Raw genomic sequence first — 14,779 nt, 5'->3', positions numbered from 1 at the left:
ACAGCGATGGAGTCTGATGGACTCCATTATCAGTCACTGATCGGGCACAGTGATGGGGTCTGTTGGACCCCATTATCAGTCACTGATCGGGCACAGTGATGGAGTCTGATGAACCCCATTATCAGTCACTGATCGGGCACAGTGATGGGATCTGATGAACCCCATTATCAGTCACTGATCGGGCACAGTGATGGGATCTGATGAACCCCATTATCAGTCACTGATCGGGCACAGCGATGGAGTCTGATGGACCCCATTATCAGTCACTGATCGGGCACAGTGATGGGATCTGATGAACCCCATTATCAGTCACTGATCGGGCACAATGGTGGGGTCTGTTGGACCCCATTATCAGTCACTGATCGGGCACAGCGATGGAGTCTGATGAACCCCATTATCAGTCACTGATCGGGCACAGTGATGGGATCTGATGAACCCCATTATCAGTCACTGATCGGGCACAGTGGTGGGGTCTGTTGGACCCCATTATCAGTCACTGATCGGGCACAGTGGTGGGGTCTGATGAACCCCATTATCAGTCACTGATCGGGCACAGTGATGGGATCTGATGAACCCCATTATCAGTCACTGATCGGGCACAGTGATGGGATCTGATGAACCCCATTATCAGTCACTGATCGGGCACAGCTGTACAACACAATAGTGAGAGGTCACAATGTGGATATGATAGCAGCTCAGCAAGTATCGTTTGTCACATAATCTCCCATCTGTGGGTCTGCAGCTGGTCCAGTTGTGTCCTGACCTCCAGTGCAGTAGTGGCAGTGCCGAGCTGCTGAGGAGTCACAAGCAAGAAACTTCCAACTTTAGACCCCAAAAAGTCTGTGTTTGGACTCCATTCATACTCAATGACATTCCTTATATGGTTGTCACTGAGTGACGTCACGTACTGCTGACCTCACTGTGACTGGTTACACAAGACGTCTGCGCCCGGAGGAGACCTTACATACCTGAGAGGTGAGCGCGTGAAAGGCAGGTGGGCGGAGTCACGGTTGGCCCTGCCCCGCTCAGGTCCTCTGGTTTCAGTGAAACCTTTAGCAGGGGCGTGGTCAGGTGCAGTGACGTCAGGAGTCGCAGTATCGCAGAGTTGAGCACAGTTGGCGGTCGGGTCAGTGCTCGCTGTGACTGTGCGGGGTCTCCGCTGCGGGATGAGGGGCTGCCGGCTACTGCTGTCCGCTGCGCTGCTGTGCGCCTGCGTGCTGGGGGCGACAGGTGAGTGTCCGGTGTTGTGTGCTGGAGAGAGGGGCTGCGGCCATTGTGCTGCCTCCTGTGTATACTGCGTTATGTGGCTCTGCTTCTCCGGAGTCATTGTATCCTCTATCTGTGGTGTTGGGGTGGGCAGACTCAGCCCTGAGCCCACACAGGAGGGTTTGGGGTAAACCCCGAATGTCTGCCGTTGGTTCCATTGCAATTTCTGCCCATTTTCTCTGTTGCCATATAAGTGATCTGCCAGGAGGGGATTTTTAGCTGCAAATCCAAAATGTAAGAGAAAATGAAATTGTCCCTAAAGAATCCGATCCCCCCCGAGTCACACTGAGGGTCCGCTTATTCCATTCCCCCTATCTAAGCATATGCACGCTTAGCCAAACCGAGCGTGCACGGGTGAGGCAGCAGAGGTGTGTGCCCATAGCTCAGATGTATCCTTTTGCCTTCCAGTTGTTGGAACATGACCTATCCACACCATGATTACCACTTGTGGACTCTGCCTGTATATATTTGAAGGGAATCTGTCACCAGGTTTTTGCCACCTAATGTAAGAGCAGCATAATGTTGAGACAGAGACCCTGATTCCAGTGATGTGTCACTTACTGGGCTGCTTAGTGTAGTTTTGATTAAAATCCCTTTTTAATCAGCAGTAGATTATCATTACAGGACTACTTGGCATGCTACAGGTAGTCCAGCATATTCATGAGCTATGTATAACTGCTAGATCTGCAGCAGAGAAAACGAATGACCGCAAACAGCCCAGTAAGTGACACATGGCTGGAATCAGGGTCTATGTCTCTACATTATACTGCTCTCAGATGAGGGAGCAAAAGCCCAGTGACAGATTCCCTTTAAAGCAAAGTCTGCTGGACAAGAGGGTAGTCATAGATTTTGGGTAAAGAAGGATCAGGCAATGCAGGGCCCATTTGTTTTCAGGGGAGAGACTGGAGCTGGACAGTGGTATATTGTGCATTGTTTGGGGGGTAATGATGGAGGATGATGGTCCATTGTACCATAGATAATCATATGTCTCCTGCCACATCCAGGAGCCGTCCTTCCTCCGGGGGTAAGGCTATGCCTCGCGTCCGTCTGGCAGGGGTTCATTACTCCAGGACGTTTTTAAATTATAATTACTCCTTAAAACCAATTAACTGAAAACTATCCAGATCGAGCCCGTTTAATATAAATTATATTGCGGAAATTAAATGATTTAATTATCGTGCTCGGGTAATTGCTGTTCCACAGGAAGGTTGTGTGTTAGAGGTGGATGCCGTCTGTCCTCGAGGTTACGTGCTCCTGAATAGATGATTGTCCTTGCTTAGTCGGGGAGGGTGGGTATTGCGGATTAATGCCTTCATTCAGTAAGACCATAATAGGACTCCACTCATTTCAAGACCTGTCATTTCTGAGAAATTCTTGTACAATTGTAAATATGACCTTTGTGTGCAGCGGTGCAGGATAATGGCGCGGTGACAGCCGCAGGGCTCTGATTTATCACCTCGGTTCTACTAGATCACTAGTAAAACTGGGTGTAAATATAAAGACACAAGTGTGGGATATCAATAAAGAGGTTGTATCCCCGTGGGGGGGGGGGGGGGGGTTCACAAATAAGAACTGGCACTTAGGGGGGCTCACTAAGTTCCCCTAAGACCAATACTAATAGATCTGTGATAGTGGGGCTAACTTGGAGAAATTGCTTTCAGCCAGAAACCTCTAGTTAAAGGGAATCTGTCACCAGGTTTTTGCTCCCCCCCATCTGAGAGCAGCATAATGTAGAGACAGAGCCCCTGATTCCAGCAATGTGTCACTTACTGAGCTGTTTGCTGTCATTTTGATAAAATCAATGTTGTTTTTTTCTCTGCTGCATATCTAGCAGTTAGTATAATGTAGAGCAGAGTTATAATGAGCCCATGCATCTGCTGGACTACCTGCAGCACGCCAACTAGTCCTCTAATGGTAATCTGCTGCTAATCAGCGATTTTATATAAGCTACACTACACAGCCCAGTAAGTGACACATTGCTGGAATCGGGGTCTCTTTTGCTTCATTATGCTGCTCTCAGATTAGAAACAACAAAAAGCCAGCACCAATGTGCACTAAGGCATCAAATATTCCAAACTGCATTATAAAAATTTTTTTTTGAGATTTTTGGCAAAAAATTGCAATTTCTTGAGCTGCTTCGCCACGTCACGGCAAATCTCATTTGAAGCAGTCCTACACTAAAATATTTTTATAAAATGTGCCATGCGGCCTCACATATAAATAGCAGAACTGCTCTCAGCAGCACTCACCTGGTCTATTGCAGTCCCGTACCCATGACTGAGTCATGGCTGTGGGCGGGACAGGTCCAAGCAAATGCTGCATGAAGTATATATATAGCCTGTGGACAAAGCCTGATGACCCAATGTGAACAGTCACCAAACGCCAAAATCTATACAGATGGAATACATCCCAAATTGGGGTGCATAGCAAGGTGGAGGTCAACCACCGACCAATTCAACAAAGAAACAACAAAAAGCCAGCACCAATGTGCACTAAGGCATCAAATATTCCAAACTGCATTATAAAAATTTTTTTTTTTTTTTTTTTGAGATTTTTGGCAAAAAATTGCAATTTCTTGAGCTGCTTCGCCACGTCACGGCAAATCTCATTTGAAGCAGTCCTACACTAAAATATTTTTATAAAATGTGCCATGCGGCCTCACATATAAATAGCAGAACTGCTCTCAGCAGCACTCACCTGGTCTATTGCAGTCCCGTACCCATGACTGAGCAGCTCAAGAAATTGCAATTTTTTGCCAAAAATCTCAAAAAAAAATAAAAAAAAAAAAAAAAAATTTTTATAATGCAGTTTGGAATATTTGATGCCTTAGTGCACATTGGTGCTGGCTTTTTGTTGTTTCTTTGTTGAATTGGTCGGTGGTTGACCTCCACCTTGCTATGCACCCCAATTTGGGATGTATTCCATCTGTATAGATTTTGGCGTTTGGTGACTGTTCACATTGGGTCATCAGGCTTTGTCCACAGGCTATATATATACTTCATGCAGCATTTGCTTGGACCTGTCCCGCCCACAGCCATGACTCAGTCATGGGTACGGGACTGCAATAGACCAGGTGAGTGCTGCTGAGAGCAGTTCTGCTATTTATATGTGAGGCCGCATGGCACATTTTATAAAAATATTTTAGTGTAGGACTGCTTCAAATGAGATTTGCCGTGACGTGGCGAAGCAGCTCAAGAAATTGCAATTTTTTGCCAAAAATCTCAAAAAAAAAAAAAAAAAAAATTTTATAATGCAGTTTGGAATATTTGATGCCTTAGTGCACATTGGTGCTGGCTCTTTGTTGTTTCTTTGTTGAATTGGTCGGTGGTTGACCTCCACCTTGCTATGCACCCCAATTTGGGATGTATTCCATCTGTATAGATTTTGGCGTTTGGTGACTGCTCTCAGATTAGGTTGCAAAAACCTGGAGAGAGTCCCTTTTAAGCCACCATTTTCTTCTGTAATCGCAATCTATCAGCTGTCATCAGCAGGGGAAGCCGGCTTCATTTCTAGTAATACATAGTGGTCATTCAAATTTTAGGTTGTACGGTGGCTCAGTGGTTAGCTTAGCACTGCAGTCTTGCAGCACTGGGGTCCTGGGTTCAAATCCCACCAAAGACAACATCTGCACTGAGTTTGTATGTTGTCCCCGTGTTTGTGTGGATTTCCTCCGGGTACTCCGGTTACCATGAGCCCCATTGGGGACAGTGTTGCTGATGTAAGTAAAGCGCTGCAGAATATGTTGGCGCTATATAAAAACTAAATATTATTATTATTTATTAAATGAATCACCATCCATGTATTTTGTGGGCACAACGGGTTCTTCACTGCAGGAGCCGTTCTTCCACAGTGCCTCTTCTTTCTGGCATGAATTAGGACATACAATCTCTTTTAATTGAGAAATGCAAGGAGACTCAGTAGCCAAGCAATAACAACTGCCACAGACAAGCAGGGCATTTATACTGAGTGCTCTGCAGTAAAATGTAACATCTTTATAAAATGTTACCTCTTGTCTGAATTGTGCCGTACAAACCACGGGCAGCATGAATCCGAGCCTGGCTGCATGACTGGAATGTAAAGATCCATATGGGAATCGTAGCCAGAGGCAACTAATTGGACACTGCCCCCAGACAGCTTTTCCCTCATTTGACAAGTCTTCTCCATAGCAAGATACCTGTCAATCCCCTGGACCAGTGTTGGGAGAAGCTGGCAGCACCAAACCAGTGTCCGGCAATGGCCCCAGGATGGATGTGCAAACTACATGTTCTCTGAAACGCTGGAGGAAAAAATATAAATGGTTGGAACTACGTAGTCTCCAATGTCCGGCTCTGCAATGGGAGTTGCAGCTTTTCATCAAGTGGCAGCGAGATTACTGTTGTCAGTGCTATGTAGCTATGTTCAGTGTATGCATTTAGGCTGGTTTCACACTACGTTTATTTAACATCCGTCCATAATGTTTTTTAGCGGAAAAACGGATCCAGTGCAAATGCGTTTTCACTTCAATGCATTTGCAATGGACTCGCGTTAACATGCGTTCACATGCGTTTGCGTGCGTTATAGTGAGGATCCAGCGACTTGCAGTTTTTTAACATCTTTCAAAAACGCTACTTGTAGCGTTTTTGAGCTGCGTCCAAATACTGCAAATTGCTGGATCCTGACTAAACAGCACGCAAACGCAGGTGAACGCTGGCATGCTGATAGACAGGATCCTGCTTGCTCTACTGAGCATGCACAGAACCAGTCTCGCGTGATCTGTCTCTCTCTCCTCCTCCCTCCCTCTCTCTATCTGTCTTTCCCCCTTCCTCCCCTCCCTCTCTCTCCCACCTGAGAGCTGCGGACACTCGTAACCAAGGTAAATATCGGGTAACCACTTCTCTTAGTTACCCGATGTTTACGTTGGTTACGTGTGCAGACAGCCCTGCTCCTAGCAGCTGCAGACACTCGTAACCAAGATAAATATCGGGTATCCAAGCCCGATGTTTACCTTGGTTACCAGCGTCTGCAGCTGTCAGAAGCCGGCTCCCAGTCTAGTTCCCCTCACTCCCGATCACATGACTCCAATGCCCGCCCCTAAACATCCAGTGACAGGATCCTGCAAAATAACAGATGCGTTTGCATGCGTTTTTTGCTGTAAAAGCAGGATCCGCTTTTGCAGCAAAAAAACGTTCCTGACGCATGTTAAATAAACGTAGTGTGAAACCAGCCTAACACCGCTTGCTGTCCTCTGCCGTTTCCAGCGCTGCTTCCGTCCTCTCCTCCATCATGTGACTGCTTTTGTGACCATCTGGTGGACAACGTCTTCTTTGTAGACCGGAAGTTTGAGACTTGGAACAAGGATCTCATAGACCTACATTACGGAAGGAAGTGACTGTTGATTGTGTGAGCTGAAATCTATAAAATAGATATAATATTTAAAATGTATATATTGCTCAAAAAATAAAGGGTCCACCAAAATATCACATCCTTGTTTAAGTGTTCCCTTTTTTTTTTTTTTTTTTTTTTAGATATATAATATATATATACCCCCTAATTAATTAGGATGGCAGCCCCTATATAGTCATTAATCAGAACCCTATCGCATGTGCAAAGGTTGATCTTAAAGCCCTTATGCACGTTAGGCTGGAGTCACACGTGCGAGAGACTCGCGTGAGTCTCACATCGCATCACCCGGCATGGCCACACACTCTCCTGACAGGAACGGGTCGGCTGCATGTATTTCTATGCAGCTGAGATGCTCCTGTCAGGATTGCTGTAGGCCATGTCGGGTGGTGTGATGCAAGACTTGCACGAGTCTCTCGCAAGTGTGACTCTGGCCTTAGACAAATGCCGGCTGACTAATAGTCGGGAGAGATGTCATGTTGACCGCGTATGCCCAGATTTAGACTGACAATCACATTATTCTTACAGAGAGTGAGCGCTCTTGTGTATGGGAGAGTCAGCGGAGATTGCTGTTGGCTGAAGCATTGGTTGAAGCATAGTTTGTCCAATATCCATCTAATGTATATGGCTGCCCGTGTGCGGCCCTCATCAGTGCAGTGAGAATTGTGTATATGCTGAACTTATGATAGCAGCACCGCTCATGACATGGCATGGAGAATATCATCCACATCAATCAGAAATAGGGCAACATAGGTAGGAATCTGGGGGTGCTAGTTATGATTTGGAGATGCTTATCAGGTACCAAGTTGACCTGATTATGTACTGTATTTATATATGGTGCATACACATAGTGCTGCCCAACTTACTAAGGAACTTGTCATTAGGATTGTCTGATTACTAGTTTCCTCGTTGTTTAGTCCACATGTGACATAATTATAGGGGAATGCTAAAAGCAGAGCCAGACTTAACCGCCCAAAGGCTTCAGCACATAAAGGCCTAGAAGTTCTTGTTTGTAGCTGTGTATAGATGTCTGTATTCAGTAAGCACAACGCCTGGTGGGTATAAATATATGGATCATAGGTAAATGGTCAGGTAGTGATTACAGAAGGGAGGCCTATTGAAAATTGGTTTGTTCAACAGATCCACAGCCATCCATTTTTAAGCCACTGGTTGTCACTCATAAAAATAAAATAAAAAATAATAATGGTGTTTACAGGGTCCCTTTCTCTCACTGCAGTGTTCTGATCAAGATCCCTAAGATTTATTATGTACACCAATCTTATGGCGCTCTGACCCTTGTTTGGATACTTAGTCATACAAATCAATATAAAAGCCCAGGGGAGGGATTAATCCCTTTATTCCTCCATCATGGCATCAAACAAATGTGTTTTATTAAAGGGATTTTCTTTTGTACACATTTCCACCCACCCCTGGGAGAGAACTGTATAAGTACACATGCTGTAGGCTTCTCCAACAAATTGCCTGTATTTAATGTCTTGAAATGCTGGTTAAATATTTCAATTTAGTGGTGCGCGTATATATATATATATATATATATATATATATATATATATATATATATATATATATATATATGTGTGTGTGTATACAGTACAGACCAAAAGTTTGGATATACCTTCTCATTCAAAGAGTTTTGTTTATTTTCATGACTCTGAAAATTGTAGATTCACATTGAAGGCATCAAAACTATGAATTAACACATGTGGAATGAAATACTTAACAAAAAAGTGTGAAACAACTGAAAATATGTCTTATATTCTAGGTTCTTCAAAGTAGCCACCTTTTGCTTTGATTACTGCTTTGCACACTCGTGGCATTCGCTTGATGAGCTTCAAGAGGTTGTCACCGGAAATGGTTTTCCAACAGTCTTGAAGGAGTTGCAAGAGATGCTTAGCACTTGTTGGCCCTTTTGCCTTCACTCTGCAGTCCAGTTCACCCCCAAATCATCTCGATTGGGTTCAGGTCTGGTGACTGTGGAGACCAGGTCATCTGGCATAGCAACCCATCACTCTCCTTCTTAGGCCTCCGACACACTCACGTGAAAATCACGCACATGCCGAGAGACACGTATTTTCCCTGCATGTTGCGTGCAGGTAAGTACGTGTCTCTGGTACGTGCGGGCTACGTGTGTTCTCCGCATGCTATCCGTGATAACATACGGAGAACAGGTTATTTGCATACTCACATGGTCTGCGCTGCTGTCCGTGGTGCTGATCTTCGGTCTCCAGCCTTCTCGTCTCCCCGCTGCTACTGCTGCTGCCAGGCAGTGAAGTGAATATTAAATGAGAATAATGAGCGGCGGTCAGCAGAAAGTGACAGCAGCGGCAGAGACAGGAGGGCTGGAGAAGGTGAGTTAAGGTTTTTTTTTTCTCCAGCGCGTGTCACACGGGACCGCATCCACACTACACCCGTGTGGTACGGGTGCGGGCCGTGTGACACCCGTGCTGCCGGAGAAAACACTGACATGTCAGCGTGTAGAAAAACGCACACGGGCACACGTTCCGTGTGGTTTTAAGTGTGTGTACCTGCTACAATAGGGTATCTTTGCTGAACGTGTCTCCGTGCCGCCGGTACGTGCAAAAAATGGCAAACACGTACCGGCGGCACGGATGTGTGTCGCAGGCTAAGTCAAATAGCCCTTACACAGCCTGGAGGTGTGTTTGCGGTCATTGTCCTGTTGAAAAATAAATGATGGTCCAACTAAACGCAAACTGGATGGAATAGCACGCAACTGCAAGATGCTGTGGTAGCCATGCTGGTTCTGTATGCCTTCAATTTCGAATAAATCCCCAACAGTGTCAGCAGCAAAGCACCCCCCCACCATCACACCTCCTCCTCCATGCTTCACGGTGGGAACCAGGTATGTAGAGTCCATCCGTTCACCTTTTCTACAAAGACATGGTGGTTGCATCCAAAGATCTCGAATTTGGACTCATCAGACCAAAGCACAGATTTCCACTGGTCTAATGTCCATTCCTTGTGTTCTTTAGCCCAAATAAGTCTCTTCTGCTTGTTGCCTGTCCTTAGCAGTGGTTTCCTAGCAGCTATTTTACCTTGAAGGCCTGCTGCACAAAGTCTCCTCTTAACAGTTGTTCTAGAGATGAGAAGGTGCGTTCAAACTTGTGGTCTGTACTAATATATATAATATATATATATATATATATATATATATATATATATATATATATATATATATATATATATATATATATATATATATATATATATATATATATATATATATATATATATATATTTTTACATAATGATATACACACACACCTCGATCGTTTGATATTTTTCCTGAAGTTGTTCAGAGAGCCATAATACATAAGTGCTATATGGGATGCAAAAGTAATGTGATCAGATGCTAAAAACATTATAAACTCCATGCCTAGCTGTGGTAGATTTGCTATACTAAATCGTTTATTAATCTGTCGACACTAAGTGTAAAAGATAAAGCACCAAGATGAAAGTAATGTGGACGTATACCGTGCTGTAACTATATAAAGTATAATGCATATAAATAAACATAGGGTACTTACTAGACACTATTTTTCATCAAAAATGCATAAAGTCATCCCACTGTGACAAGGTGTACCCAAATTGAGACGGTACCTACACTCTCTCTAATATTAAGCCTCACCATATGTCAACAGACATCAATCTCAATAAGGGCAGAGAGTGACTGGGTCCCGACTATGGACACACAGCAATGGGAGACACTATAGATGAAATGCCCAGTGAAAAGGGGCCACACCCTGTATGTACTTGTACATAGTTTGTTTTGAAAGTGTGTGGGTAAATAGGTTAAAATTGTGCCAAGAGATTTCGGTGAATGAGTGTCAGAACCAATAGAGGAGTGAAGGTGAACAAAGAGTTTCTAAAGAGCTACTAAATGTATCGTTCTGCATGAGCCACTGTTAATTATTTGGCACATTTTCCTAATGTAAGTTCTATAAATTATGTAGGATTTGGTAAATCTGCCCTACTGTAAGTGATCACAAATTGGAGAAGATTACCAAATTACACAGAGGTGCTGACATTAGTCCTTCTTTACCTTTCGGGTAGCTGGACAGGACGTTTGAAAGCATTTTTCTTTTTCAAGACTAGTTTCATAGTAGTAAGACATTAATTGGAAGCAATAATAGCAAATGTGATTTTTATTTGGGATGTCTTTATTCATCTTTATTAATTCTTGTTATAGATTCCATGTTTGGGAAGCTGAAATAGAAACACAACTAACCCTGTATGTCTGTTTTTTTTTCTTTTTAGGTAACAATGCTACTAACAATGCTACAAAAAAAGGAAGAAACTTTGTTGGCACGCCAGATATCATCGACAACTACACCGGGAAAGTTGGCTACACAGTGAATGAATTTGCACAGAACGCCTTGACTGGTGGCTTGACGAAGGTCTTCCTCCCCTTAATTTACATCATCGTGTTTATCGTTGGGCTGCCAAGTAATGCCATTGCTTTATGGGTATTTTTTTCCCGAACAAAGAAGAAGCACCCAGCGGTGATCTATATGGCCAACTTGGCTCTGGCTGACTTGATGTTCATTATCTGGATTCCACTCAAGATTTCATACCATCTGAATGGCAACAACTGGATTTATGGAGAAGCCATGTGCAAAGTACTAGTGGGCTTTTTCTATGGCAACATGTACTGCTCTATACTTTTCATCACCTGTCTCAGCGTTCAGAGATATTGGGTCATTGTAAATCCCATCTCCCATACCAGAAAGAATACGAAAATTGCACTTATTGTGTCTGGAGTGATTTGGCTCGTAATTATATTAAGCACTATTCCGTTATATCTATTCGAACAGACGGCCTACGTCACCAAACTCAACATCACAACTTGCCATGATGTCTTGCCGCTCAGCATCCTGGCCACCGATATGTTGAGATACTTCATCTCACTTGCTGTTGGACTTTTTTTCTTCCCCATAATTCTCATGTCGGTGGCTTATGCATTTATGATTAAAACCTTGAATGACTCAATTACAGATGAAGCCATTGCCAAAAAACGAAAGCGAGCCATCATGCTCATAGTCACTGTGCTGGTTATGTGCTTGGTGTGTTTTTTGCCCAGTAACATTTTGATTTTGGTGAACTTTGCTACTATAAAAGAAAGCCACATTGGGAACGTCTATGCCTACTACATTACGGCCCTTTGTCTTTCTGCCCTGAACAGTTGCATCGATCCGTTTGTCTATTATTTTGTGTCCAAAGACTTTAGGGAACATGTAAAGAACGCGTTGATCTGCCGGAGTGTGCGGACTGTGGAGAGAATGCAGATCTCATTCAGCTCTATGAAATATTCCAGAAAGAGCCATACATACACCAGCACGTCCAGCGACACAAAGACCAGTAACTGCTGAAGACGGACTGTGAGCTCTGTAGGACAATTTCTAACTAGAAGACTCTGAAATTAACTTTTTCTGTACCAGAATGCAGGCTCCTTCAGCACAGGAAAGGTGGTCACGTCCAAATACTCTAACTGAACTTCTAGTACATAAAGTCTGTTTTAGTGCAAATGTTTTTAGTTTTGTGTTGTATGGAAGTATTGTAAAAGCCATGTAACCCTAGTAAGGCTTCGTTGTCACTAGCACAAGTGGCATCTGTTCTCTAGCTCCGCGAAACTGGGAGATCATTATTAACGATGAGCGAGCACTACCATGCTCGGGTGCTCGGTACTCGTAAGCAGCAGTTGGTGCTCGGATGGCTGTGGCTCAAGTACCCAAGTATAATGGAAGTTATTGGGGAACATTTAAAGATTTTTCGTGAAGGTTTCATGGAATAATGCTCAAGTCCCCCATTGACTTCCATTATACTCGGATACTCAAATCGTGCGCATCCGAGCATCCAACTAGTGGCTACGAGTACCGAGACTGGTAGTACTTTCTCATCACTAATCATTATTCCTTGTTTTCTCTTGGATCTTTTTCTATTTTGGATGAGAAGATACCTGGATTCCTGATACGTGTGAGAACAGACCTATAATGTGAATACATATATTTTTGCCCGATATTTATAAGGTTAAATCTACTGTACTAATTTTAGAATGATTCTGATGAATAGCTCTATATTCCTTGCATAGACTGATAAAATGGCTGTTTGTGCTCACCGCTTGGCCGCTTCATTAGTCCTATTATTTAGTTCAGCTCTAGTGGTGTTTGCAGGCAGAATTTTATCATTTAGAGGAATTTTCTATATTCCATAAAAAGAGGGCAGACACTTCTTGTTATGCTCATATGTTTCTGCTGAAGCTAGTGACTGAGTCTTTCTCGTGAACCTCACGAACTTCTGGAGTGCTGTCTTCTTTTTGTGGAGTATATATATATATATATATATATATATATATATATATATATATATATATATATATATATATATATATATATATATATATATATATATATATATATATATATATATATATATATATATATATATATATATATATATATATAATATATATATATATATATATATATATATATATATATATATTTGTATGGAGGAGGGATTGCACTCTGTATTTTTGGCATGAGTGTCCAGTACGATGCATGGCGATGAAAATGAATAAGGGGAGAATTTCACAAGGATTTTGGCGCATGCACACCCTTAAGTCTATGCAGAGTATTTGTGCTTTATAAAACTATGATACATTGAGAAACTAATTAATGCAGAGTTTGAGACTTCGACTCCTTTCACACTGCGTTGTGATCTCTGTTCAGTGGTCTCATCTAGGATTACGTCCGATAACCCCCCCCATCCCTCTGCAAACGTGTTTCAGAAGCATGTGCCGACGTGGCCATTGACTATAATGGTGCAGACCGAGTCACCGTGTGCTCTGTCGTGCACCATTTTCCAACATATACACTTTCTAGAGGCAGACACCCGGACGTAGTAGACTACATATGGGTGTTCGCCTCCAGTAAGCGTAGATGTCTGAAAATGGTGCATGACAGAGCACAAGGTGACTCAGTCTGCTCCATTATAGTCAATGGCCCCATCGGCGCATGCGTCCAAAACCGTTTTGCAAGGGGCTCGGACGGAAGCCCCAATAGGACCACTGAACAGTGGTCAGAACGCAGTGCGGCCTTACTAATATAAGAAAATGGTGTTCAAAGGTCGACATTCACCGAAATCGTGCTCTCAGGCTTCTCATCTGTAGGAATTACTCCAGATTGTTTGTGGTCCCAATTCTACTGAGTGGTTTGGCCTTCGTTCTACTATAACTGTAGGGGCCTCTTTTAGATTTTATTTTTTTACACTCCAGCTTTTTATTTAAAACTTGTAAATGACCTCTGTAAATATGAATATTTAGGAAGTAAAAGGTAATCCGGAATAATAGTATAAACTACACCACGATGGAAACTTTTATACAATGTGGAAACATAACAATGTATTAAATCTGGTTATCCGGCACCAGGTAGTTCCCATTTCTAAGTTTATGATTAACCTCCTGAAGGCTTTACTGTATGCATTTGTTTGTCCTGACATTCAGGCACTTATATAAGGTAGACCTGGTAATGTTCATAGTTCCGGCATCTCACAGAGCTCGTTTGTGCTCCTGCCTTTTATTATGGTATCTATGTCACATACCAGGGCGAAAAAGATGTAATGCCTTCGGGCATGTACAATAACTAAAAGTAAGCTACAAAAGCAAAAAAACACTGCACTTTGTAAAGACGCCGTAAGAAAAAAAATCCAGACAATCAATTAAGATGTGAATTCCATAATGGAGACAACTTTAAACATTCAACTGTGTATTAGGGATACTGTAATAGCAATAAATCACACCCCTGATCTCCTGTACTAATATATATTATATATTATATATATATATATATATATAATACATTTTATTATATGTCGAAACCAGAAGAATTGGCACAAGATAAGTCATATGGTGTAGTCATTGTTTAGGTACGGGAATGTTCTACCTCTGAAATGTTAGTATCTACCCCAGAACTTCCATTTACTCAACAACCTCTTTCTGTCTGACTAAGGATGTGATCGAGGCCGGTGAATATGTACATAAGAATGTAGAATTATTAAGAGTTTATTTGTTTTATAAAAATGTGAATTATTTTTTTTT

At 42.7% G+C, this 14,779-nt stretch overlaps 1 protein-coding gene across 1 annotated transcript; it reads left to right on the top strand.

Moving 5' to 3' along the window:
- The first annotated feature begins 1,020 nt into the window (after positions 1-1,020).
- On the top strand, positions 1,021-13,008 carry F2RL1 (F2R like trypsin receptor 1). Its single transcript, XM_075342337.1, has 2 exons — positions 1,021-1,230; positions 10,942-13,008. Exons 1-2 carry the CDS (start codon positions 1,167-1,169, stop codon positions 12,051-12,053), a joined length of 1,176 nt encoding a protein of 391 aa, XP_075198452.1. The 5' UTR covers positions 1,021-1,166; the 3' UTR covers positions 12,054-13,008.
- Positions 13,009-14,779: the final 1,771 nt, after the last annotated feature.

The sequence above is a fragment of the Anomaloglossus baeobatrachus genome, chromosome 1, assembly GCF_048569485.1.
Source record: "Anomaloglossus baeobatrachus isolate aAnoBae1 chromosome 1, aAnoBae1.hap1, whole genome shotgun sequence".
Classification (NCBI taxonomy): domain Eukaryota; kingdom Metazoa; phylum Chordata; class Amphibia; order Anura; family Aromobatidae; genus Anomaloglossus; species Anomaloglossus baeobatrachus.
Note: the sequence above shows the minus strand (reverse complement) of the source record. Positions and strands in the feature narration are given on the sequence as shown.